The following is a 27,464-nucleotide window of genomic DNA, read 5'->3' on the forward strand; positions in this document are numbered from 1 at the left end:
TAGTAAAGTATTTTATGACCGGTAAACTGACACGACACGGACCGTACGAACCGGTTGAAATACGAGCTTTGTAATCTGTGCAAGTTTGTTAGATATCGATTAATCGTAATCGATACTTAGTTTTTTCTCGAGCAGTCGAGAAATTTGTTCGAGACATTTCAAGCAAAACAATCCACGATTCAGTGGACACATAAAATATTTTGGCCACTATTTCGCTTTTGTCACTGCATCCGAGTGGACCGTGGTGAAAGTGTCTTCCGTTATCAATTAACGGCGTAAAAATCACAGTGTCAAACTTGTGTAACAGTAGTAATGCAATTGAGTACAATTTTTCTCATTTTGACGATTCCGGCTGCTTAAAATCTGAAAGGCATTCATAAACCATGTTTTGCTGGGGAAGGATGAAGCATGGTGAACTGGGATTGGGGGGTTTGGAAGAAGAAATCATCACCAGTCCAAGAGCATCACCTTTTACACTTGTCAATGACACTGTCCAAGGTCTCCATTTCATATTCCTTCTTGTTTACATGTCTAATGAATAACTTTTTTTATTACATTGCAGTTGGTTGTGGAGAAAATCACACCATTCTAGTGATGAAAGATGGGAAACTGTTTTCGTTTGGTTTAAATGATTACGGTCAGCTGGGACACAGCAGGTCCAGGACACGAGCAGGTTAGTGGAGAATTCAACATCAACAACGACATGCTGTAAGCAATGTTATCATTTCAGAACCAGTAGATGGCTTAGAGGCTCATAATATCACTCAAGTTGCATGTGGAGCACAGCACACTCTTGCTCAAAATGAATGGGGTGAGGTCTTTGCCTGGGGTTCTAATTCAAATGGACAATTGGGTTTAAATGTAGAGGGATCCATGATGCCAACTCCTAAAATGGTGAAATCCTTGGCTACCAAACAAGTTGTTCAAATTGCCTGTGGGCGTAGCCATTCAATGGCTCTGACAAATGGTAATTACATAATCTGTAACAAATGACCTTTTCTATTGAATAATTAATCATTCACTTTTCCTTCTATAGTTGGTGAAATATATTGCTGGGGTTCCAACAGTCATGGGCAGTTAGGATTAGGATCTTCTGGAACACCAGAAACAAAACCTTGTCTGGTCAAATTACTGCAAGGAATCCCCTTTAGTCATATATCCTGCGGCGCTGATTTCAGCTTTGCAGTGACTCCTTCAGGTAATTATTAGTTTTCGAACGTTATTTACGATTATCAGATGATTGTCAAATCGCAACTATTCAGGAGCTGTCTACGGTTGGGGGAAGAATTCTTTCGGGCAGTTGGGGCTCGGCGATACGACAGATCGACCTCAGCCGACCCAATTGAAGAGCTTGCGATTTCAACGGGTGACGTACATCAGATGCGGAATGGATCACACTGCCGCCTTAACCCGTGACGGAGGGGTCTTTACGTTCGGAGCGGGCATGTATGGCCAGTTAGGCCACTGCACATCCGCCAATGAAATGTTGCCAAGAAAAGTGTTGGAATTAATGGGCACCACGGTTACTCAAATATGTTGTGGGAGGTGCGAATGCCACTTTTCGACTGCTAGTGCAATTAATTTTGACAATTTTCTTTTGGGGTTTTTGTAGATGTCACACGCTTGCTTTCGTTCCGTCAAAGGGCCGGATATACGCCTTTGGTCTGGGCGGATCGGGCCAGTTGGGCACCAAGTCAACTGCCAATGTAAATTCACCGCAACTTGTCATTGGGCCATGGGAGACGTCCAACAACTCGATCAAGGATGTGAAAGACTTAGCAACAGAAACCGCTGAAGCGTTATCTGCCATTCAATCCAAACGTGTGGTGGTGCGAAACATTTTCTGCGGTGGAGATCAGAGTTTTTCTCTCGTTTGTCCCTATACTGTAAGACTATTTTTAAAAGATTTTTGTTTTAAATTCTAAATGGTTGTTTTTTATAATTTAGGAAAGCTTTGAATCAGCTGATTATCGGGAACATGCGGTGGCGACTCAAATTCTCAGCATATTTCCGGACGAAATCAAGAAAGTTCGAGCTCTACATCCGGATGTTGCTGTCGATTTAGACCTCCTTAGGTATTTCATCTAACTCGTTTGGGGGTTTATGTCTATATGTTTTCTCTGACCCAGGTATGTTGAAACCGTTTTCTCGCATCTTGCTTGCTACAACGCCTCATTTTTACGAGCTGATGGTTCGCATTTTGGTTGCAGTTCGAAAAATCATGGTATTTCGATTTTGATTATTAAAAAAAAATCTAACCCAATTCATTGCTTGTTTGTATTGACCAGGGCTTGATCTCCACTTGGCAGCAGAAACTTTTGGCCAGATAAGTCGAATTGAGCACCCGACAATTTGCGTCCTGGTAACGATATTCCGCAGGGATAATAATTAATTTGAAAGTTTCTATTGAACTCTTTTAATTGAACTAATTATTTAGTTACGGCGGTGTATATGTAACGAACTGCTTTCGAGTCTGAGTCCAGTGATCCCAGATATCGAAGTATTGCGTGTTTACCTCATTCTTCCGCTGTACCACGAGTTTCTGCAACCCAAATTCTTCGAGGAGTTACATTTTCCGTTTGCCTGCGTTCTACTTAGCCTGAAACCTGAAGCCGGGAAAGTTTATGGTACGACCAAATTGTTTTCATTTGAAACATTAAAATGTAGCAGTATTGACGAGTTGTTTATTTGATTGCAGATATGTGGTTGGCGGCAGCAAACACTGATTACTTTATTCGACTCATCAACATTTTTAAGCAAGTTGTCGTTCACATCATACATTTACCATCCAGTTTTGATCCGACAGAGGTACCACTGAGTTTTCCTAAATCCGTTTCAAAGGTCTTAAAATGCTCACGGTTTTTATAGACGACCAGGCTGGGCATCAGGCTCAAAATGTGCCTCGATGTACTCAAGAAAATAAACAACGTGAATCGTCAAGCTGCTACGAAAAAAGTAGGACACGAGCAGTTTTACATCCCAGAGCTGACGGACAAGGTTGATGTGAAAAGGGATTACTTTAAATGGCTGGTGGACGCTCCCAACAAAGTAAGTGGGAACCCAAACCAAGTATACGTGACTAACTCTCCATCAGTAAAAATCCTTTTGGTCTTTCGTAGGAATTCCGCCTTTGCAACTACTCATTTGTTTTCGATGCCAAAGCCAAGACTTTGCTCTTGGAAGCCGACCAGAATATACAAATGCATTCAGCCATGCAAGAAGCTGCTACCAGGGGCGTTTACTTTGGCTTTCCAGCGATCCAACAGTACTTGATACTTGAGGTTCGACGTGATAATTTAGTGAACGATACAATCAATGAACTGTCTAAATGCGCTAGCCAAGACCTGAAGAAGCCATTGAAGGTAAATTACATTTTTGTCTTTTGATTGCAAGTGTTACCTTTCACCAATTATTATAGGTCAAATTTCATGGCGAGGAAGCTGAAGATGCCGGCGGAGTGCGGAAAGAATTTTTCATGTTGTTGTTGAAAGAGATACTTGATCCCAAGTATGGCATGTTTGCACACTACCAAGAAACCAGGGCGATATGGTTTTCTGAATTATCGCTCGAGGAACAAGGAATGTATTTCTTAATTGGTAAGTTCAAATGACAAAAGTGACTGCACACACATGTTAATTGTTATTATGACAATTCTAGGGTTACTCTGTGGTTTAGCCATTTACAATTTCACCATCATCAATTTACCTTTCCCACTAGTCCTGTACAAGAAGTTGCTGGCCGAGCCGGTTGAATTAGACGACATTGGCGGATTGTGTCCAACGCTTATGAGGTATATTACGGAATAATTAGACTACAGAGCATTATTACTCATATCAATTGTCTTGCTTTGTTTAGGAGCTTGCACTCTTTGCTGGATTACGAGGGAGATGACGTCGAAGATGTTTTTTGCCTTAGTTTTGTGATGTCGCGCGAGGTTTTTGGATCGGTTCAAACCGACGAACTGAAACCCGGCGGCGCGAATATTCTTGTAACTCAAAAGAACAAGTATGAAATCCATTTCAGAGCAATAAGTTGGATGAGTTTAACCTTTTTAACTATTTTTCTGTCATTTTCAGACAAGAATATGTCGATTTGTATGTGGATTTTATCTTGAACAAGTCGATTGCCAAGCATTTCGACGCCTTTAATCGTGGCTTTCATAAAGTCTGCGGTGGAAGAGTTCTCCGGTTATTCCAGTCGCATGAGCTCATGGATTTAGTTGTCGGTTAGTTTTTCAATCATTTATTACCCAGTCTATTGGCGGATGATTTATCATTTCCTTTTTCAGGCAATGAAAATTACGACTGGTATGCGCTGCAAGAGAATGCCGAATACAAAAACGGCTACAGTTTCGACCACCCTACTATCCGTCTATTTTGGGAAGTCTTCCACGAGATGTCTCTCGAGCAAAAGAAAAATTTCCTCCTTTTCCTGACCGGCTCAGATCGTATACCCATCTTGGGAATGAAGGCTGTCAGAGTATGTGTCTTATTTGTTATTTTTACTGACTTGTTTTGGCAATTAATTTCATTTTCTTTCTCAGGTAATCATCCAGAGGACTGTTGGTGGCGACTCTTATTTGCCTGTAGCCCATACGTGTTTCAATCTCTTGGATCTACCGTTGTACAACACCAAGGAAAAGCTTCGCTACAAGTTGCTTCAAGCCATCCAACAGACTCAAGGTTTCGCCCTAGCCTAATTAACTTTGATGTAACTATTTTAGTTACTCTAAAAATTGCTCGCATATTGTTTTAAAAAATTTCTATGAACATTTCTCTACATTTGTTTATTTGTTGATTCGCCTCTGTTTTGAATTGAGATTGTGGAAAAATGGAACATTATCAGTTTTGTCATCATGTATTAAGATCTACAGATTGGACAAATTCGAAAACAAAAAAAGATGTGAAGGCACACTGGTAAGAGAAGTTGAACGAGGCAGTTAAACGACGAAAGAAGTGGGGCTAGGCAGTTTGATGTACGCAGCTGTCGACTATGGGTTATCCATTTTCTTTTACTGATGACCCCTGAATTTCGCTTGCCAAAGCTGGAAAAAAAAGCAGTGTGGTAGTTTCAGTGCTGGAACTGCACTGGTTTTAAGTGCAGAAGCCAAAGGAAAATAAAAAGAAGCGAGGCTCAGAAATTTTAAAAATTCAGTGGGTCATGATTTAAAAAAGAAGAAGATAGCTGACGATGCCATTTTTGGCCCTGCAAACTGTAAAAAAGTTCTTTTTCCTTTCCTAGCTAGTTTGCAGAACCACGCTAGACAAATCGAATCATCATTCCAATACATATTTATCACAAAGCGATAGATGTAAAATTTTAAAAAATCGTCGGGAAACCACAGTTTGATTTTCCAAGGTAACAATTTTAACAAAAAACCCCCCGTCCATGTTGCATTCGTATGGAACAATTTCCCATCCTTTTTTATAAGCGGCTAATCAAATATTTAAAAAAAAAGGGATGGCTATTTGGGCCTTTTTTAAATCCCCCATATCGTTTCTTGGGCCTTTACATGGGCGTGGTGTTTTCTCCTTCTTCGAGCCCGAAATGTTGGGTGCCGGGTGGAGCTCGATAGGTCGGGAAATTTGCTGGTAACTGATTGGAGCCGAAAAATTCTTGGTAATTCTTGGGTTGACGACGGACAAGGCCGGGCGACTGTGTAGAGTTGTCCGACGCACCGCCCGCCCCTTTTGGAGGCCACACCTATGCGAATACGTAAACATGTAGTATTATTATTATTATTCCAGTTTTTTTGCCATTTTCAATCAATTCAAGACAAATGATTTCGTTCAAATTTTTAATTTTAAAAAGGGAGGTCTCTCACCATGTCTCCGAGCATTCGGACTGGAGTGGCTCGTTTGAAAACGGGCTGCGAATTAAAGACAGCTTGAGGTTCTTGCGAAATCGGTGCGTGTTTCTTGAGGAGGATCAATCCAGGTGGCGGGGCTGGTTTGGCGATCAACAGTCTCTCGCCCACCAACTCGTTGGAAGCGAATGCCTCTGGCAGTCCGTTTGATGATGCCATCGTGTTGTCACTATCGTAGTCGGCTGATTGCTGTTTGGAAAGTAAAAACAAGTAGACGGGAATGATTAGAATTAAGCTAATAAAGGCGGCCGGAATCGACGTGAATTTGCGCTTAGAAACAGCCAACTCGTCAAGTGGCCGTGCAGTGGAAACAAGAATTTCAACCCAACATTCACGAACAATTGAACACGGTCCAAGATTTTCGGGAAAATGTTGTAAATGGGGGGAAAAAAAACAGGAATGACGTGAGTTTATTGACTTGTTGAAATGAAACGTTGTCGGGCGGAACCAGTATAATTCTAAAAGATTCCTTGTCTGGCAAACGTCCACTCAAATGAAATGAAGGGCTATTATGCGTGAATGTGGGCAATAAATTAAAAGAACAATAAGCCTCAAAACGAAATCGGTTATTCCCGACTACAAAGAATCTATTTTGGAGTGTCTAGTTACATAACCACCCGAACGCGGCAAAGATTTACGTCAAACACTCAAATGGCTATTATCTTTTCAAGTATAGTACAATAACGAGTTGAACATAATCCCGCAGACACATGGTCGAGGCAAAGACTCACTTAAAAATTGTGTAATCGGACGTCGCCCAGGTTCAACTGATTTTAATCTGCACGAGAAAATAAGCGTGATGCTGCCACGATATCGAAAGGCAGAGAGAGTTGTGCGTGCGTGCCGCTTCTTAGCAAAAGACTGACGCCCCTGTGAAAAACGAATTTGGCGTCGCCTCTCTACAACACGAGTCGTTATTGCCACCGCACAGCAGCAGCAGCAGCTCTTTTCGGCGGTTCTTTAACGCGACCGACTCCCACACACGGATGAGACATCGGATCTACTTTTGGATTTGGACCATTTCGAGTTTTCGCGGCGACTGTTTACTGTTGACGCGCTTCTAAAGAGTCTTTTTATTAAAACCAACGGGAAAATGATTTTTTAAAAATTCCTTTGGGTAACATTTGCCGGTTACAAATCTACTTGGCTATAAGTTTAATGGGAACTATATCTGTCACTCTGCAATTTGGCGCGAAATTCAATTATCTCTGCTTAAGCCGTTGGGGTTTTTAAAATTTCAAAAGTTGCGGGACGAAAGTTAAGCTAATGCTAGTTTGAGGGGGGGTTGGCTTCATAAGTTGCGATAATAAATTGAAAACAGGTGAGACGGACGTCTCGACCCCCGTTGGCTGACGGTTGAATTCGTCTCTGTCGTTTATTTCTCGCGATAATATGTCGGATTGCCGCGGCTGTTAACATTCGCTCCGCGTTGCCCGTTAATCGTGGCGTTTCCGTCTGACAGATCAACTTCTTTTTCACACACAAAAAAGAAAAAGAAAAAACAGGTCGGACTACAAATGGAAAGTTGTGTGAAAACCTTGAAGTGGGTCTCTTTGCTTATACATCTACGTAGTGGAAGGGTAAACTATTTATACAAGAAACGGAATGGATAAATAACCTCCTCCTATTTTCTGCTTCACGTCTTTCATCAGCCACCAGCCAATAAGAAAAACAATCACTTAAGAGGCCAAAAAAACTAGGCCGGAATTTTTGTTTGGTTTGCCCTTACTCACAGGTAACCCAACGCTGTGGTGATGCCCATGTGACCCGCTGGGCTGGCTCACTAATGACACGCATCTCTCAGAATGGGCCCCAGATCTGTCCGCTCTCATTTTCTTTCTCTTGGAAAACGAACTGGCCAACGTCTACGACGACAACCCAGGTGACTCACGCTCTCATTGTCTAGTGTGCTCGCCCCGGTGTTGTACAGTAATTGCTACTCTATTCCTTTTTTCCCAGTGTTTAGTCTATTCCACTTTAGCAACAGCAGCTGCTGCATTGGAATCGGCGGAGGATTTCTGCGCTGCACGAACCGAAATAGAACCGTGACACGCTGGTCAATGTTTACTCTCTCCTTCCTTTATGTTTTGCGCAACGAATACCGAACGCGTGATCCATCTGCCGTCGTGTGGTAGAGGCGAAATTCACCACCGCAGCGCACACACATCAGCGCGCCACACCCAATCGTAAACATCGTGATAATTTACAAAGTTTACTCAATAAAAAGAAACGATCTCAAGCCACGCCTCATAGACTTGTTGCTGTGTGCTGCGTGGGATGGGAATCCGTCTTGTACCGGGAAGGAATAATAATTAATGACGGCCAACAGCAACACGTCATCCGATAAGGAATAATTTAAGTTAAGAAAAGGCGAAAAAATGTAAAATAAAATCCGTGGGACCGGCTCACCTGAGCATTGGCAATTTCACGGGCGCCCGGTTTGGGCGGGACTGGTGGTGCAACTTTGGAACCGTTCGGCATTTGCTGGTTGTTAGTAGTAGAGAACCTGTTTGAATAAGAAGCGTCTTGATGATGGCGCTGCTCAACCTCGTCGTCGCCAATGATTCCGTTGTCGTTTTCGTTCGTTTTGGCAATTTCGGCGGACACTGGCGGCCAGGCAACTCGTTTCATTTCTGGATTTAAAAAAGAACAAAATTTAGAAATGAATAAAAATAACACGGGCTTAACTTCGTAATCATTCCACGCAATAATAGGAACTCGAGTTATCTCTATACGCATTTGGGATGAATGGTGATTAAGTTAATTGGTGGGTTTCTGAATGGAAATGAAGAATCACATTATTTCATACATGGCCATCCGAAATAATTTCGTAGAAATTCTGAACAAATTTGGTGGTGGATATCGATCTTGTTGAAGGGGGAAAACAGCTGGGGTCATCATCAGCATAATGACCAGTGAGAGATAGCATAGAAACGACGAATGCATACCAGTAAACTCCAGTTAAAAATAAGGGCATAAACGATCCATCTTCTTATGTACACCCAGAAAGACCTCGAGGCAAGGGTTGGGTTTTCTCTATTTCATCATTTGGTATAGATTCACATTACTAATGGAGTTACAAACTGATAAAAAGAATTGATTTCAGTTATCGATCTAAGAGGTTATTTTGCCTAAATTGTTCAATTCGCTACACGCAATTTGCCCAACATTCAACGAATGATTGAACATAACACACTTATTGAATCCACAAGATAATAAAAATCCAAGATAAAAACAGCAAGTGAGAAAAACTCACCAGAGGACGTTGACTTTTTATGATGCAATTGCCAAGGCCGGCGTTCCTGCTGCTCCTGCTGCTCTTCGGTCAACATTTTATAGACTTCTGATCGTTTCAAAACTGGCGACGATAGAGAACCGAAATCTATCCTGAAATAATAAAGAAAAGAATGTTAGCATCATTTTACTTTGATGAGATACAAACAAATCTATAAGCGGCGTTTATACACTGTTTTCCCCCCGTCAGGAAATCTCACCAAACAGGTAAACGATGAACTTTAGTATAAACAACCAGCTCATGTATATATAGAGAGAAAGAATTGTCTAAACAACAGAGCGTTCTATCAGATATAACTTTCTCTTTGTTATTCATCTTGGCCTGCTGCTGTTTGTTTGTTTGTCTTCCCATTTTCCTTTTTCCATTTGAAATTTATTTTCATCATTCGACGTTGAACGCTGTAATGCGGTCAAGGGGCGGATAGACCAAGGTGAAGAGACTCGGAAAAAAATGTATCCTAAAATCCTTATCAAATAACGTCCTTCCGTATACGGCTCAAACCGGAAAAATCCCAAAAAATCGAAATGCTCGGCGAATAAGGCTATGGGAAAAAAGTTGCGCTGTTTCCATGTCGGATTTCATACGTAAGAGAAATGTCTTATGCATGTGGGTGTTGACAAATTGGCGTAATGCGACGAAATGACAGTCGACGTCTTTTATATCTTTCGCTTTTCACCGGGTTAACGAATTTTTTGGTTTTTTTAAATTCCGCGCCCCACCAACAGAAAGAAATGTAAATTCTATTTATAAGAAAACTCTCGGTAGTAGTCTATGTCAGATTCCTGTGGTCTGCCGCCTCCTGCCCTCGCTGTATAATGCCGTCATCGCTGCTTTTATTTCCCAACTGGTGGTGGAACGGTCTCGTCGTTCCCTTTGACTCACGCTGCTGTGCTGCTGCCCGAATCCATTCGACCTTTCCCGAAGATTCTCGACCATCTGCTGACTCACATGGGACATCATCAAGTTCAGCCGTTTGGAACATCAAACACGGAAACGCAGGCAAGACTAGAGAAATTATTATTCGGGTAGGAAGTCCCAGCATCAACAGCTCACGGGGTCTACGTGAATTCATGGCGTAACTCACCTAAACAGTCAAGAAAACAACACGCCGGCCTTGAAAAATGGCTCTCCACCTTCAAAGAAAGGACCAACTACACGCGAGCTCATGTATCTCGAGATGACTCAACATGTATATACACAACTTGCGCCTTTTTAGGCGCTCTCAACAATTTGTTGTTGTAGAAAAATCTCCGGTTGGATTGGCTATAGACGTTCGATTGTTTCCCAGTCCTCCTGTACTGCCCTTCTCTATCTCTCATGCTGCTGGTTAAAAAGCGAACCCTCATCGAATCTTTGGCTACACTTTCACTCCCATCTTTGCCGATTTTCCGCCGATGAGTAAGAATTCAAAAATCTGCAATAATATGACGTCATTTAAAAAATTTCGTTTGTCTCTCACCTTCTATTTTTTGGAGATACGATCAATCGGCTGTAGCTAACACAGAAAGTTAGTTTGAATGTTGATTTGTCCTTGTGTGTCAAAACAACCTTCAAGCGTTGACAGGACCGGTAATTAGTTGAGGAATTTACCTCACGTCGTGCAGTTATTAGCGACAGTCGCAGCAGAAAAGGCCTTCACTCGAGTGCACTTGGGCGGCGACTACAGAACGTGACTGCCTAATACTTGAGTGACTTTAAGACTGAAGTAAATTTCAAACACTGTAGAGCAGCAGCAGCAGCAGCAGTCAAACTAAGAATAAAAGCCAGTATAACCGGGGGGACTGTAGTGGGCCAACTGCTGGCTGAGAGGCAACTGCATCACCATGAAAGAGGTGCACTGGGATTTCAGCAACGCGGGAGAAGGAGGGACCAAGTTGCTGCTCATTATGCAAGTCTCGCGCAAATGCAGCAGCAAAACACACCACGTGTGTATCAACCAGCAGCAGCAGCAGAGAAGAATTAAGGAGAACGTGAGAGCCTGCTGCCTGAAGAGAAAGCATTCAATCTCAGCTGGGTAGATATATAAAAGACGAATGAATAATTACAAGAGAATCGTATCCTTTCTCTCTAGCTCCTTTTCTGTTGTAATACCAAAAGATTCGTTTTTTCGACTGCTGATTCCACCTGCGGCGCACAGCCGACCCAAATCAAAACCCACCAATTTTTGCTCGTGCAAACACGAATTAAAAGTTTAGTAATTAGCAAGTGGGTCACGTCTAATCTATCAATGGAAAGAGGAAACGTAGTAGAGTACCCAAGTCATTATACATACCAAACTATAGGGGGTGCATTTACTTAATTGGGGTTTTTCCCATAGACTTTGGTGCCTGTTGTTATGTATGCCAACCGCTCCAAATAAGCCTTTGTGGTCGTCATGATACTTGTTAAGGTTTTTATAGTTTTCACCATGTTACATCACTCACCCGACTGCTCCATTGGAGAGCAACGAAGCATGGCGTCGCAGAGTTTGGGCCACCTCATCGGCTGAGTAAAGGTCCAACGGCGAATTGTATTGGTTGTGAACGAAGGTAACTTTCTTTTTCGTCACTGGACGTTGGCCCATTGTCGCCTTCATTTTCTGTATAATAATGAACAAAAATAATGAATTCAAATAAAAGGCAAATGCTATTTAATTATATTGTGAAATAAAGATTGTTTCACCGAGTTTTTAAAAAAAGGAAAAATAAGGACTTGGAGGTGTGGCGTGTCACGTCGTGGAGACTACTAGAGCGCTAATGAAGTGCGGGAGCAAACGTCAAACGTTGTGTACATCAACTTGAGTGCACTCAAACGGCAGAGTATTATTTACGTATACAGGAGGAAAGGCATAGTACATTCCTAGATCTGTTTTAGACAAAGGTGCATCTCTCAGAGTATATAAAAACGGAGGGCGGGCAACTAAAGGAACTTGTTTCCAAAGCTTGAAAATGTAGTGGTAAATAAGTCTGACTAGCAGCAGCAGGGGAAAAAGCTGAAAATAGCTTTCGAGGCGTGGCTGGTGGCGTGTTTTATTGCGAGGGAGTCGAAGAATCATCATCTGTTATCAACATCAGAGTATAGATGATGTGTCTCAAAAACGAACGTGCAACCGAATCTATTGGGCTGAGCCTCGATGTGACAGGACGACTGACAGCGAGGGGCCACATTTGAAATCCAACTATTTTCTATATTCGGACAAAATGACAGCTGCTTTTTCACGGTTATTATATACAAACGATTCTTATACATACCAAGTTTGAAGGAAAGATTTTTCTGGTGTTTTCTACATCAACGATGCACATGATTAAATATTGATGATTCAACACACTTATTTGCATAGAACGACACGAATGGCTCGTATACGAAAAAGCCATTGTGCATTGCATTCTATTGTTCAACTAGGTATCGTTTCTACATGACAAATGCCAATCGTTTCTTCGTATTTCGTGAGTCGGTATCTATATACTGAAAAGGAACTGCTGTAGAAAGGTTATTGGATAATGACTTACCTCCATGAGCGATTGGCTGTTGTGTGTCGTCACGTAACTCCAACAACTTTGATCGAACGTTTTCGTCCTTTATCGCTTGCTGTCAATTCGATGTGTGTGCCGATCATGGCGAACTCTCCAAGTTTTTCTCGGCGGGGAAGTCGAGAGTTTACATTGACCAAGTGTAAACAACCACGAGCTCGTTCTTAAGTCTGCCTTACTAGTTCGTTCATGCTAGTTCCTGTTACAACGGTGATCAGGTTAGCCCGAATAGTAATATAATGTCTTGTTTTATCACAGTACATTGATGCTTAAATGAAATTAACTCTTTCAAAAACTACAGGTCCAATATTATAGCTGATTAGTCTAGACACTGCTTGACGTCATGCACACTTGGCAGCCATTGCAATTTGAATTTCGGCTCAGCAACACCAAGCGGGTGTGTTGAAAACTAATTTTAATTCTGCAAAATAATTGGGGTAATTAATAAAGTAAGAATCTCAATTACCATTCATTCTCATGAATATCTCAGTAGAGAAAACCTTTTCAGCTTTTCTGGTGTTAGAAGTGGCGAGGCTTTCAATCACCAGAAGGTATTATTAACATGAGTAATAATTTCTCAAGGGGATGTAGCTCAGATGGTAGAGCGCTCGCTTAGCATGCGAGAAGTACGGGGATCGATACCCTGCATCTCCATAATTATTTTGAGTTATTTTTTTACTAGATTATGGTTAATCAAGATACATTTATATTTTGGCGGTTAAATGTAAGATATTACAAGTTATTATTTTATTATTGTATAGGTACCTATTTCATAATTATTTATAAATATAGAATAAAGTCATCATTTATCATTTTATTTAAAAGAAAAAAAAAACCTGTTATAATTTTAGATTTCCAATAAGTTTTATAATTAACTAGAATTGAATTTCTTAAAATATTTTTCTGGAGAATCTTTTGACGGCGATCGCGATCTGACAGGAGTGACAGCGATCAGATGAGCAATCAACATGGCCGACGTCATGATGATGACACTTCGCAGAATTCCGGCTGAAGTGAGCGTGATTGGCAAGAGACTCAGGCTTTTCTTCTTCGAATCTTTCCCTCTTTCCAGGTGATTATAACCATTGTCTCTCTACCACATCTTTATGAATTTGTGTTTTTTTATAGATTAAGTTATTTTCAATGGTAATATTTTATTCACAGAAGTCCAAACAACAGAAGTTTTCTAGTGTGTACAAATCGGGAGTCCCTAATTTGCGCGAAGCGCGCCTGCGCGCGCGCGCACTCTAATTTGCGCGCAATAACGTGCGCGCCTTACACACTAATGTGCGCGCTTTTCAAAAATGCGCGCGCACAAAATTTTCAATATTTTTTTTTTCTCGTTACTGGGAGTTGTTATAAAAAGCATAGATTACGGTATATTGTGTATCTATTGTGTTAGTGTAATGATAGTTTCAATAAATGAACGCATATAATGTTTACTTTTTATTTCTTTTACACTGCTCGTGTAGTAGGCTATGGGCCTTCAAAATTCACACACACACACACGATTTATTTTAAATTGATCTGTTTAAACTATATGGACATAGCATAGAATAATGATAACATTTGATGATACTGATGAGACATAATCTGCTGGTCAGAACTCTGAACAGCAACGGATAGATTCAAATCGTGGGAAAGTGTAACAGCGCAAAATTTTGGTTACCCGTCCCTTGATTCTGATTTTTGGTTACCCGTCCCTTGATTCTGAAAACCTCAAGGCTTACAGCAAATATTGCTGCACAACTGCAAAGCCTACGGCTACGGCTACTGGAAAAAAGACTTGACTCTAAGTCAGTTTCAAAGTGCTTTCTTCTGATCAGGATGACTCGTAATTGCGGGCGAAAGTCCGAAAATTACAAATTCTTTAAATTAATTTCTAAACTCGCACTTTTGAGTGAAGCAGTTGTGAAGGCCAAGGGAGACTTCGTTTATTTGTACGAAGCGAAGGATGAATAAAAAAAAGAAGGTAAATTCTGATTTTTAATTTAATTTCTGAAAAAGTGGGATAAATATTACAATTTGCAAGTAAATGGTTCAGATTGGAGGGCAGACGGCTATCATTTTCGACAGAAAGGTGGAAAGACAAATTGCCCATTTGATGGCAACCAACTTTTCGTTTTTTTGGGCAAAGTAGGAGTGAGTTTGGAGGCCGTAACATAACGTTACTAACAGGTTGTTCAGCCTAATATGTGCACGCGAAAAAATGTCGTAAGAAAATAAAATTCTCATCAGTGTTCTGTGTGTGTATATTTTCAGAGAGGTTCATACACGAGCAGAGTATAAGAAATTTTGTGCGCGCGCAATTTTGAAAAGCGCGCACATTAGTGTGTAAGGCGCGCACGTTATTGCGCGCAAATTAGAGTGCGTGCGCGCGCAGGCGCGCTTCGCGCAAATTAGGGACTCCCGTACAAATCTCGTGTGGGCAAGCTCACGAATTCCCGTCCTTGGACCGCGAGAACCTTGTCGTTCATGAGCCTTGACTTAAATTTTTTACATCAAGTAGTAAAGTAATTAAAAACTGATAGGTTTTGTGTGATCGTTGGTAGTAGCATTTTGGGTGAATTTGTTCTTTGTTTTCCACAATAGTGCCCCTCTTGTGCGAGTCCATTCAGATTGATTTTTGAAGTGCATTTTGTCATGGGCTTTACACCGTCTTTCAGTCTCCGATGTATTTTTCTGTTTAAACTTTGCAGTGGTAGTGTGAGGTGGTTGGCAAGAGACTCAAGGAGAGAATAGTGTTTGCCGAGATTTTCTCCTCTATCCAGCTTCAAATATTTTTCTATTTCATTTAAACAATTAAAGTAATTAAAGGATAAGTTTTGTAGTATCAGTAGTAGCGTTTTGGGTGAATTTGTTCTTCCCATTTGTGCCCCTGCTGTGTGAGCCCAATCAGATTTATTTTTGAAGTGCATTTTATCATGGGAGTTACTTAACACCGTCCCTTATTATCAGTCACGATGAATTCAGTGTAACGTTAAGGAAAAGATAGATAACGCTCGCGGTTTCATTAGTGTTCCCCGTACACAGTGCAGTAAATTCACGAAACCTGTTATCGCCTCCATTTTCTCCCTCCCCTCTTGCCGGGACACGAAACAGTTGTAGCTAAACACAAGTTCTTAAGCTTTCAGTGATCCTTTTTCACAAATCAAAGTTGTGTGTGAGACAGTTTCGTTCGTTAGATTAGTGGTTAGGGACGTTCCAGATATTCCTTGTTAGTTTTTCGTTTTTAGTCTGTCCGACATGTTGGATTGAAACGATATTAATCTTTTCAACGTGGATATTCTTTGCATTTCAGCTTTTGCCATTGGGGCTAGTAGGCCCGGTATGCGTACGCCGTAGCAAAGTTAACCAGATTATCGGGGTAAGTAACCATCGTGTGGCCCCGCCGTCCGGGGTCTAATTTCTTCTCGTCTTTCCTAGTAGCTGAATAAATCGGCAGAATCAACGGAATACGGAACGAAGCGGTTTTTTGGTCTCCACCTCCACGGATTGAGAAGAAGCTGCTTCTCAGTTTGTTTAAAACGAGCGTTCTTAGTAGACCATGTTCTGTCAGAAGCGATTACCAAGGGTGTTTAGTTTTTTAATAAACCTCGACTGGCTTATTAGCCTTTGATTTTGAATTTGAATGGGTTTTTCGTATCTTCTAGTTATTATTTGGGTAGAATTTTCGATTGATTAATGGTGTTAATTTCTGTTTAAACTTTGCAGTGACCGTGAGACTGTTTCGATGTCACTTAAGGTAAAACAAGCTGTGAAACTTAAAAAAAATTGTTTAAAAATTAGTTTTATTTTCGATTACGCAAGTGAAGAAAGTAAAGAAAATTTGCAGAAGGAGATGACACTTTTCCGGTTTGAAGCGGCGGCTGCTTCTTAACCAATAATCAACTTTTGTGGCCCTGAGGATGATGATGAAGAAGACGTTGACAAACCACACGATAATAATTTGGCCAAAATGAAACAACAGCTACTTCTAAAGATGAAATGCGGGGGTTGGCAACTGAAAATTTGGGTGTACGAGGATTCAGAATCTCAAGGATTCCGAAAGATTCTAGAGATTCTGAGAGATTCTGAGAGATTCTGCGAGATTCTGCGAGATTCTGAATCAAGTTTCCCCCAAAATTCCGCTAGGGGCGCCACTAGTCCTTGCCCCAGTTTCTCTACAGAAGTATGCACTATGTTACGTAGTGGGCGTAGCTCCGTTTCGGCATGCTCTATACAGCTTATAGACATGCAGATCTTATTATCTTCAAGATTTTTTACTGATAGAAAAAGGTGCTACAATAGGTTTTGTAGTTTCAAGTAGGGTGAAGTAATCTGATAGTTAGAAACTTGATAGGTTTGAATTAAAAGTCCAGATTATTAATTTTAAAATAGAATATAACGGGAAAATTAACTGCAAGTGACTTTTGCTGGGAATTATTGGCATATTATCAATAAAGTTTTTTTTAACCATATATTTGTCCCACCCTATCCTCCATTCATCAGCAGACGAAAAAATGTGTGCGCCTCCCAGCGGTGGGAAAAAGGAGGGAAAATTAAAGAAGTTTTAGCGCAACCCATATTTTACATTTTTCAGTATTTCTAGTGCATTTTTTTACAATTTGAGCTTTTCAAAAACAAAATTCACAAAATATCTGAAATTTTAGACGGTTTTGGGGTAGTTTAAAGTAAAAAAAAGGGTAAACTTAGTGAGATTCTGGAGATTCTACGAGATTCCATGGGATTCTACGGGATTCTATGGGATTCTACGGGATTCTGTGAGATTCTGAAGATTCTGCGAGATTCTGAAGATTCTATGAGATTCTGGGGATTCTGGAGGGATTCTAGCCAGGGTGTACGAGGATTCTGAGGAGTTGCCAACCCCCGATGAAATGGTTAAAGAAGCCGTGTTAAAGTGCCACAACAAATGTGAGGAGATGGCTAAAGTTGAACAAGAAAATGAACGTTTGCTGAAAGAACTCGAGCAGATTAAAGAAACGTTATCAGATGTCCAGGTATTTAACGTTTAAAATATCAAATTTCGTTTTCTAAATTTCTCTTTACTTTGCCATAGGCGGAAATGGAACAAAGCAATCTACTTTTGACTTGTGCAAACAAGAGGCTTGACGTCAGGGAAGAGGAACTCTTAATCTGGAAGAAAAGTTGAAAGCGAATGGCCAGTTTGTCTATCTTAACACGGAACTACGTGAAGCCAAGAGACGAATTCGAGAACTCGAATCGCCTATTAAGGATCAAACGAATGTAAGTACCTCTGTGTATGAAGAACTGCTGGTAAACAAATATTAACGTAAAATGTATCGACATTATTAGGAAGTTAGCGACGAAATGAGAGCCTGCAATGAAAGCCTCCTTCATCAGATTTCACATAATTTGAAAAAAGATATCGAAATTTCCAGTTTTGAATGGAAATGAGATGAAGGCATCCATTTTTACTTACTTGAGGAATACGAAAGGATGCGCAAAAATGTCAGCGAAATGCAATACGCTAAGGTATTTTCCCTTGGAAAGTTGAAACCCTAATCAATAATTTACTTTCTTTCGTTGTTCAGGAATCGTGTGACAAGTTACATCGAGCTCCGCAGACGACTAATGACTTGGAAACGCACCGCAAGCTCAGCGAACTCCAAACGGAATTTCGAACAAAAGAAGCTGAACACGAAAGTGAAATTCACGTGATGTAAACTGAGTTAACTGACCGTAAACTGCAACTTGAAACCGAGCTCATCGAAAAGAAGCGTCTCGCCAAAGAACTGGTGAGAACAGAATTATGTCTTTCTTACAGCCGATGCATCAGTAATTGTAATTGAGTTTGATATGCTTTTTAGACTGATCTCCGGGATAAATTCGAAAGATTAGAAAAGATTATTCCAAAGCAGATACTCGTGTTCAAGTAAGTTAGTTCAAGTGAGCGACATTCTAAGAGAGAAGCTGATAAGCTGATCATTCAAAATTCAGTGTCGTAAACGACAACTGTCACAAAGAGAACTGACATAAAAGCAAAAAGATCTAGTGGATTCGGCAACTTTTTGGTGGATTCGGCAATTTAAAAGTGGGTTCGGCAATTGCCGAATCCACTTTTGCCGAATTCTCTCAATAAAGTTTTCAGCTTCTTTTGTTCGAAATTCCGTGTGGAGTTCGCTGAGCTTGCGGTGCGTTTTCAAGTCATTAGTCGTCTGCGGAGCTCGATGTAACTTGTCACACGATTCCTGAACAGCGAAAGAAAGTAAATTATTGATTAGGGTTTCAACTTTCCAAGGGAAAATACCTTAGCGTCTTGCATTTCGCTGACATTTTTGCGCATCCTTCGTATTCCTCAAATAAGTAAGGATGGCACCCTTCATCTCGATTCCGTTCAAAACTGTACATTTCGATATCCTTTTTCAAATGTGAAATCTGATCAAAGAGGCTCTGATTGCAGGCTCTCATTTCGTCGCTAGCTTCCTAATAATGTCGATACATTTTACGTTAATATTTGTTTACCAGCAGTTCGCTTCTTAAAAAAGAAAATTTATCTTATGACTAACATCATTTACATCATATCTAACACATAACATATTTGTTATATAATTTGTAATATAATTTTTTTATTCCGGTTTTTAAATATGCATCATCAAATACAGTCTCGATATAGTATAATATTTAACTCTGCTACTGTTTAATTTTTTTCCGGTCGAAAGAGATAAAAAATACTTGTAAAAGAAAACAAACAAGAAGAAAATTATCTTTTGAATAAAACGAATAACGTGATTCAATTTTTTCGCCTTGACAACAAAATATTTTTATTTAATTCATCAAGGTCGTGAGTCGGAATTTTATCCCACCCTTTTCCCGCCCTCGGAAAATAGGTAATTTTTCTCTATAATTTTTTGGGTCACTGCGGAACTAGTTCCTATGATTGACTAGTGAAACTGAGCACAGTTTTATTCAGCTAAAAAGTTTACCTAGTCCCAGTTGTACATTCCTGGGCACGGAAGGTTGAGTCATCGTTTTCATTAAACAAAGTGAACAACGTAATCTAATTTTTTTCTGCTGAAAATATGCTCTTATAGATTGAAATTAAATGGTAAATTAAAAAAAAAATTTAAACAATAAACATTAAAAAAATTGGTTTAGCAGCAGACGTCAATCGGCTCCAACACCGCCATAAATCCACAATAGGTATTTCATTTTTCATAATTATTTATAAATAAAGAATAAAGTCACCATTGATCATTTTATTTAAAAAAAGTATTTATTTCTGTTTTACATAAATTATAGCTACGAATCACAGGTCCTCTTCGGAATGTTGCAATTTTGATAATTTAACCTGCAACCAGAGCCATTAACTTAGCAACAGCCATGGCTCTGCTGCAACCACCATGCTGCAACAGCATGTTTGTCATGTGTTTGTTGTTGGCTGTTTCTACTTTTGTTTAGGAAGCAACTCAGCCGAGGGATAGGTAGAGTTTTATTTTTCATTGATAATTTGTGTAAATCTGTAAGTAACAGGGTGTTCCTTGTCCCATTGCTACTTAGAGTTTCAGTGACGTGAAGAGTGTGGAGTGAATGGTAACCGTACGATTCGGCCAAAAAAAATACGATTCGGCCTGGCCGAATAAAAAACCAAGAATTGTGGCCGCTTTTCTGAGTTTTTTATTCGGCCAAGGCCGAATCGTATGAGTGGAAAAATACATTGAAATATACAATTCGGCCAATGCCTTGTTTTTTATGTTTTTTATTCGGCCAAAAATGGCGAGTAATTAATTAAAAAATATACCGTTCGGCCAATTGATCAGACTTCTTTCTATTCTTGAATTGAGTGGTGTCCGAATGAGAAATTATTGACTTTGTGCGATTCGGCAAAAAAAATTTTTAATTTGGCAACCATTATATTGAAGGAGGGAGAAGGCCGGAGGATTGCCGCCAATAATTTGGTCTATAATAGTCAACATTCTAGTTTGAATTTTACTAATTGCCTTGGATGAACACTCGGAACACTCTGAACGTCTATCCATACTTTATAATGTCTCAGTGCTTCATTTGCAAGTTATAATTTGTTGGTGCTGTGGGTCGACGTTGTACAATGGAGCAGTCAAACATCCACGTTTCCATCAAATTTGTGTCCAAAAGCAGCTTTAAAACGCTGTACGCTGATTGGCAATTTTGGACACAAATTTGATGGCAACACAGGATGTTAGACTACTCCATTAAGAAAATTAAGTGTAAAAAATTAGTTGCTCAAATAAACCTAAAAGGTAAAATGGCTGACAGCCCTATTATCTGAATAGCCCTGAACAGCCCTGAATCGTCTGATAACCTTAATACGATTCGGTAAAAAAACTTGGCGAATAATTTTTCGGCCGAATCGTCTCATAAATTTAAGGCCTATGGCCGAAATTTTTTTTTTAAATAATTGGCCGAATCATTCAATTTTTCAACAGGCCGAATCATTCAATTTTTTCAACAGGCCGAATCGTATATCGTCAAAAGATCATTCGGCCTAAAGTTCAAAATTGTTTTTGGCCGAATCGTACTGTATTCACACATACCATGTGTATAACACACCTGCCATGTGTATGTACACATGATAAAGGTAACATCAATGTCACCTATCACCAAGCTACTGCAATACTTCATGAAACTTTCTTTAGCATAAGGAAATTTATTTCAACCTGAGGAGTAATGCTGATATTGGTTGCTGTGAATTCCATTTTTTCGGTTTTTCATCAAGAACCTTTCTGTGTGCTTCTTAGAAAAGGTAAAAATCGATATGCTTTATTATTTTTTATATTTTCATCAATGTAATACATGTTTTTTTACAGAGCACACAAGATCCCCATCTTTGAGCTTGTTCCGGCCAATGGAACTTGGGGCTTGAAAGTGGAAGTTGGGGGGGTTGATCTAAATTCTTCGAGTAAGACTCAACAATCATGTTTTTGTTCAAGCTTCCTTATAATTCCCAACTTGTTTTTGCAGCACTACTTTTTACATTCCTTGAGATCGCGTGTCGGCCGCCTGTGTCAATCTACAACGCAGATTCTTCATGGAATTGTGTGGGCTTGGCACCGAGATCCTTTGGCCTACGCTGGCCTTTGTCGATGACAGAAGTGACTTGCACCTACGTTCTGCTCCATCCTTTCCCTATATTCACGACTTCTAGCTTCACTGCTTCTTATGCTGCTACTCAACTTGTTTCTTCACTGACGCGTTACTGGATCACTTCATGGTCACTTCCGTCCACTATGAGTCTATGACACACCTGTAGACCTGTAGTCACTCACCACCAGGTACCCGACAATTGACTTATTTTCGTAGATTATCTACCAATATTCTACTTGCTTTAAACTTTCTGTCTGACTAATAATTCCTTAATCGCAAACGAAGTGTTACTTAAAGCGAGGTTTCTTTTTTCTAGCGTTAGATGGCTTTGTCATAGCCTTTGATCTCTTGGTTTGTTTTTCATTGCTAGATGGCAGCATTTAGTATTGGTTTTCTTTTTCGCTAGATGGCGTGGAAGGGAGGGGGATTTTCCCTATTCAATGAAGTTGGCAAAACCGTAGAGGTGCCATATTAATGCCCAGGAATCCTTCACGAAAATATTTTATCCATCGCCGGATTTCATTTTAGCTATAGCGTCATTTTTCTGGTTCATTTTAAACACTCTATTCATACTATTCCGTTTTTTTCACCGTCGAAGTAGGCCCTCGCTGTCAATCTAGAGGGAGATTTCACATTAATCCATGAAATTCCTTCTTGTCCCATTCACAAATATCGATCGAGTTTACCCCACTGTCCGAAGTGCAAAGCATAATACGCGCAACTTATTCCATCAAGAACTGCTGGTTACCGATTTCCTAAACTGCTCTAACCAATACCCTATTGAATGCCATGTCAAGAATTAACCAAAAATTCGATGTATGCGATAAACGAGTAGAAATGTAAATATTTGGCTCCCGGTTGACGGTTGAGACAGGACGACCCCTAAAAGGTATTAATGCCTTGAATTCAGTTTATTTCTGACTGATGAGACCTTGTTTCGATTGGAGTCGGCATCGACCGGTTATGCGGAGGAAACTTGGCAACTGGCCAATGATGAAAAACTAGAATTTGGATGAGATGGTCGTTTTCGCTTTTTTTCTACCGAAATTCAATATCAACAACTGGCTGGAGGTAAAGAATTCGATTTCGTGGTAAGATGAAAAAATCCAGTCACACGCGCCAGACAACACGAACGAAATAACACGGCCATCAGCACCTCGCTGAGTTGTGTGCCCATTTTCCCATCTCGCCATGACCGTCATGACGGGCTGGAAATTTCAATCCGCCAACAGCGTCGCTACATCTATCAGAGGGACCAAGGTTAAATCTTTCGCAACTTGATCAATTAATAACTAGAAAATTCAATTATTTCATATGTTAACGTGCTGTCCAGTCATGTGAGACAGCCCTGAGAACCCAAAATAAAAACGGACTCGGGACTACAGAGTAAAAGATCATAAAATCATGGCAATCGAAAATTATAGAGCAGCGAGTCGACCAGCGATTACAAAGAAACGGCGATGTGAAAATGGAGATAAGGAAACTAGAGCAAACTGATAATAGCTATTTCTTTTTCTTTTTTTCTGGAAAAAATTGGCCAGAAAACTTTCGATTGTTTCGTCGTTTTCTTTGGCAGACTCTACAGCTGCTTGCATGTTCTTAATGAGCGGTAAAAAGGAGCCCACCTGCAGAAATTCCATTCAGGTAAAGCGCTGCTGCTATGGGAAAGCGCGGAGAGCTGCAGCTGGAACAATCTGGTTACGAAATTGGCTATTTTCCCCAGGTGCCTGACTGTTTCTAAACTAATAACACAGAAAAAAAAGAGAAATGAGTGGTCGCGCTAGTGAGTAGCATCAGGCGCACAATGTGCATGACGTCATTCCGGCGCGCTCAAAAGCCAAAATATGATTCAACTGCGCACCTCGAAAGCTCGTCAGCAAATAGTCAAACATTGAGCTGAAGAAAATTTGGCTGTTTAAACTTTCGCCAGACCGCATATTCTCGAAAGATCACACGACACATGTTCCGGAATGAAGAAATGATGTTACGCCTAGTCACGATGATGCACGTCGAGTGTCAGGTTTTTAATATTCAAATGTGTCGAGTTGCTGGGGTTTCCCCCTCCAGGATTATCCACCTGGCATGTGTGTGATACATCCGTGATCATTTCGTGAATAAGAAAAAAAAGATTGCAACTACTTTTCTTTCACGCTTTTATATTTGCGCATAAATTGGTTAGGGGAAAAACCAGGAGCTGGGTCTGTTTTTATTTTGTGATTTGGCTTTTGGGCGATTGTTGTTGTTGAGAGATACGAACCCGAGGGTCACGTTTACTATGTTTTACGGAAAATGGGCTATTATTATTTTCCACTACAAGCCTATAACATATTGGGGGAATTCCCCCTTTCCCTTCTGCCGGGATAGAATCCTTCTAACACAAAAATAACAATTGGTTGTTTTCTGGTTTTGCGTCTTTGGGCTGATTCGACCGCGCAAAAACACTTGAACAAATCATAAACAGGTTAAACATGCTGTGGATTAAGGCTGACTATATCCAAGAATAGTCTTAATCACGCACGAATGCTTTTTATATATGAAATAAGAAAATCTGTATTTACAACACGCCCGCCAGCATCGCGCAGCCCTCCGCGAATATTTTTATTATACAACTTTTCTTCGGTTGTATTTCTTATAATATATTTTTGGCGTTATATATTGTCCATTGCGGAAGTCCATCATGTGAGCGTCAATCGTTCTTATACACTCGTCCTTTTTTATTATTATTATTGGGTTGCAACGTTTCTTATTTTGTGTGTGTCGTGCAAGGTCGACGTGTATAGTCGAGTGCCAGGGTAATTCGCGCGCGACATTCGAAATGCCGTCGACGCAGGAAGCTAAAGAAGTTGGGCTGGTGAAGAAAAGAAAAGAAGAGAAGAGAAAAAAAAGTTGTTGGTTGTCATTGTGTGCGTGATGACGCCAGATGGACGTCAAGGACTGTGGTGGATTGTAAAAGATTTATTACGAGAGCAGCAACTTTGACAATAGAAAAAGGGAATTTATTATGCGCGTCTCTTTTTTTATTTTGTTGGGGGGGGGGGGGGAGGGGATATAATAAATTGCTATTCGCCCCTTTTGCTTTTTCTTTAAGTGACGTTCTGGCTAACCCCAAGATTCTCATCATCTTCTTTTTTTCTTTTTCTCTCAGCTGTTTTGTCATCAGTTATCATTTGGACCATCTCATCTCTACTCCATTGCAGCCAGCCACACACAAGAGTCATCACTTTTCTCATCTTGTGTGTCTTGCGGAAGTCCGGAATCAGCTACTACTACTACTACTACTACACCAGGGTGTGACATCAAGTACTCTCTATACTCTTCCTTTGATCCCGTCCAAATTATCATAAGACCCACCAACGACATTCCCGCAGTAGAGCAGCAGCCCAGTAGAGGAGGATGTCGAGTGTCTTATCCTTTTTCTCGTTGGCGACTTTTAGAAGAGCGTAGAAAGAGACCACAGCATGCCATCATCATCATCTACTCGTCCGTCTTGTCTAATGTTGAGATGTTGGCCAAGGATCAATAGTCGAGCCTCGACTATTGATTACGGCCGGAATCTCTCTGGCCCCATCAGCAGCAGGATCTGGCGATAACAGTTCAAAAAAGAGGTCGAGTTAATCTAACGAAGCTAACTTAGTACATCAACAAGATCAATCGATTTGTCAAGCCGAGACTAAAACAACAGTTGAGACCACCAAGGCCACCGGGCAACAGTAGTATCGAGTTGCAACAAAAAGGGTTTTTGTGGCCTATTATTCTAGCTCAGGACTCTGAACGGATTCCGACAATTGACGTGACCCATCACCCAAATAACAATCCACTGGCACAACAGAATAAGCAGAGTCGCTGAGATGACGTCATCAAACGAGGAATATCCAACCCGGATTTGTCCTAGAAATGATGTCGGTTTAACCATAACCTTGGCCCTCTTACCCTAGCCATACTTTTTTTCCCATTTTTTTTCTAACCAGGATCTCCCAAAATACCCAAAACTTAAAAGCTCGCCCCTTTCTCTTTATACATTTTGTGTGTTTTACCTGCCAAAAAAAAATATGAGTCGACCTTACATCTTAATTACATGGGGGTGGAAATTTAAAAGAGAGAGATGGATCGACCTCCTCCCCTCACATAGTGTAGTAATAACCCAAGGTCGGTACAAAAATTGTGCAGAGTCATGGGGAAAGGTAGAAAAACAACTTGGTACAGCACGGGGTGAGAGAAAGTATTTTAAAAAGATATAATCCGAGAGAGTGAAATAATGCTATATAATGAACTACGCCCCTTGAGGAGAGAGATAGAGAGAACCGACCGGTTTGCTATTTTAAAACGCGTGTACTACTACACTCTGCTGGGACCGTAATAATAAAAAACTTGCTCCTGATTAGCATCGTCATGCGGCCGGCAAAGTTGAACGGGTACACGTCGAGTTCACCTTTTTTTTTTTGTTTCTTATCTTGTTATATCTGGAGGTGTTGTTGTTGATGGAATCGAAAGTGGTTGGGTCGGAAGATGCAGCCGGGGCCGGGCGGATGCGATGATGGCCAAGTCTGTGGAATGTTGTACACTCTCTCTCTCTCTCTGTAGTATGGATCACATCAGATGTGTGTCTAATAATCTTATGCGCTGCTGTAGTTGTTTGTAGCTTTTCTCTTTCGTTTGGCGATCACGCAGCCGTTGGCCATCGCATCCAACCTTAGAGTCTACCGACACAACTTTCTCTTAGTCGACTCGACGACGACCGTTTCGTTTTTGGCCGTTCGTTTTGGGTTGTGTGGCGTCTCTGTCCTCATATTCAAATCGACTCGCATTCCCCCCACGAAAACAAAAAATCAAAGTTTGGCCATCGAAAAGAGAGAGAGAGAGAATGTTGTTGAAATCAGAAAGAAAAAAGGTGTAAGCGAAATGTTCATTCATTCATTCTGAATCTGCTGAATCTGCTCCTTTCACCTGCTGGCCGCCGCCACCATCCATTTCCCAATCTTCTTCTTTTTCTTTTCTTTTCTCATCCGCATATTGAACTGATCATTACCGACGACGTAGATCTCAGTTGGCCAACGTGATGCGTTCTCTAAATGCAAAACGAAATTTTCCGTTCGTTTCTTTTTCTCTTTCTTTCTCCTATCGACTCGGGGGGGATATTTTTTTGAATCCGGCAGAAGTTGTTCCGCTCGAGGCAGCGCTTCTTCTTCTTCTTTCCCCATTTGCACGCATATATAAAAACGGGATCTCTCAGCACCGCACACAAAAGAGAGGAAGGGGATGAATCGGATCGATATGGTGGGGGGGAGACGTGCCGGAGAGATTCAGCTGGCCGTCACTCTTCTTCTTAGCCATGATGGGACGAGCCAAAAGAGAAATAAAAGAAACACAAATCAAATAATCAAAGGGCGCCATTTCTTCTTCTTCTTTTGGGCCTCTTTTTTGAATCACTTGCTCAACTGTGAGTCACACAGGATTATATGGGTGCATCCGTGCCAATAAGAATCCCATTCAATCTTTGATCCATCCATCCAGTTCGTCCGTCATCCCAATCCAAAGGCGAGAGACGAAAACGGGACCAGGCAGGCAATAAGAGATATACGGGATTCATTCATCTCCTATTTCTCTCCTATTCCTGAATGGATCCAATCCCCCCCTCCATCCCCCATAGAAATGGTACCTTGATTGCTGCTGCCCCCGCAGTTAGAATATCCATCGCAACGACGAGGACAAA

General features: G+C 40.7%; 2 protein-coding genes and 3 long non-coding RNA genes across 5 annotated transcripts; 4 read left to right on the forward strand and 1 right to left on the reverse strand.

Moving 5' to 3' along the window:
* Positions 1-179: 179 nt before the first annotated feature.
* On the forward strand, positions 180-5,045 carry LOC124350544 (probable E3 ubiquitin-protein ligase HERC4). The gene is made up of 19 exons (XM_046801298.1): positions 180-498; positions 563-673; positions 731-967; positions 1,037-1,198; positions 1,263-1,545; positions 1,613-1,886; positions 1,948-2,075; positions 2,130-2,224; positions 2,289-2,362; positions 2,438-2,627; positions 2,699-2,808; positions 2,869-3,048; positions 3,120-3,362; positions 3,419-3,596; positions 3,658-3,790; positions 3,856-4,005; positions 4,077-4,225; positions 4,289-4,479; positions 4,544-5,045. The coding sequence occupies exons 1-19, from the start codon at positions 384-386 to the stop codon at positions 4,697-4,699; spliced, it is 3,159 nt and encodes a 1,052-aa protein (XP_046657254.1). The 5' UTR covers positions 180-383; the 3' UTR covers positions 4,700-5,045.
* Positions 5,046-5,239: 194 nt separating this feature from the next.
* LOC124350717 lies at positions 5,240-12,996 on the reverse strand. The gene is made up of 6 exons (XM_046801537.1): positions 12,650-12,996; positions 11,585-11,739; positions 9,123-9,253; positions 8,276-8,499; positions 5,825-6,055; positions 5,240-5,703 (listed from the first exon to the last, which is right to left on the reverse strand). Exons 1-6 carry the CDS (start codon positions 12,653-12,655, stop codon positions 5,509-5,511), a joined length of 942 nt encoding a protein of 313 aa, XP_046657493.1. The 5' UTR covers positions 12,656-12,996; the 3' UTR covers positions 5,240-5,508.
* On the forward strand, positions 5,974-7,334 carry LOC124350848. Its single transcript, XR_006921160.1, has 2 exons — positions 5,974-6,066; positions 6,628-7,334. It is a non-coding gene; the product is annotated as an uncharacterized LOC124350848 (long non-coding RNA).
* A 652-nt stretch (positions 12,997-13,648) lies between the features above and the next one.
* LOC124350907 lies at positions 13,649-17,553 on the forward strand. Its single transcript, XR_006921266.1, has 3 exons — positions 13,649-13,742; positions 16,385-16,415; positions 16,486-17,553. It is a non-coding gene; the product is annotated as an uncharacterized LOC124350907 (long non-coding RNA).
* Positions 17,554-21,207: 3,654 nt separating this feature from the next.
* LOC124350875 lies at positions 21,208-25,154 on the forward strand. Its single transcript, XR_006921225.1, has 5 exons — positions 21,208-21,248; positions 21,333-21,413; positions 21,478-21,569; positions 21,632-21,942; positions 24,900-25,154. It is a non-coding gene; the product is annotated as an uncharacterized LOC124350875 (long non-coding RNA).
* The last annotated feature ends 2,310 nt before the right edge of the window (positions 25,155-27,464 follow it).

The sequence above is a fragment of the Daphnia pulicaria genome, chromosome 7 (assembly GCF_021234035.1).
Source record: "Daphnia pulicaria isolate SC F1-1A chromosome 7, SC_F0-13Bv2, whole genome shotgun sequence".
Classification (NCBI taxonomy): domain Eukaryota; kingdom Metazoa; phylum Arthropoda; class Branchiopoda; order Diplostraca; family Daphniidae; genus Daphnia; species Daphnia pulicaria.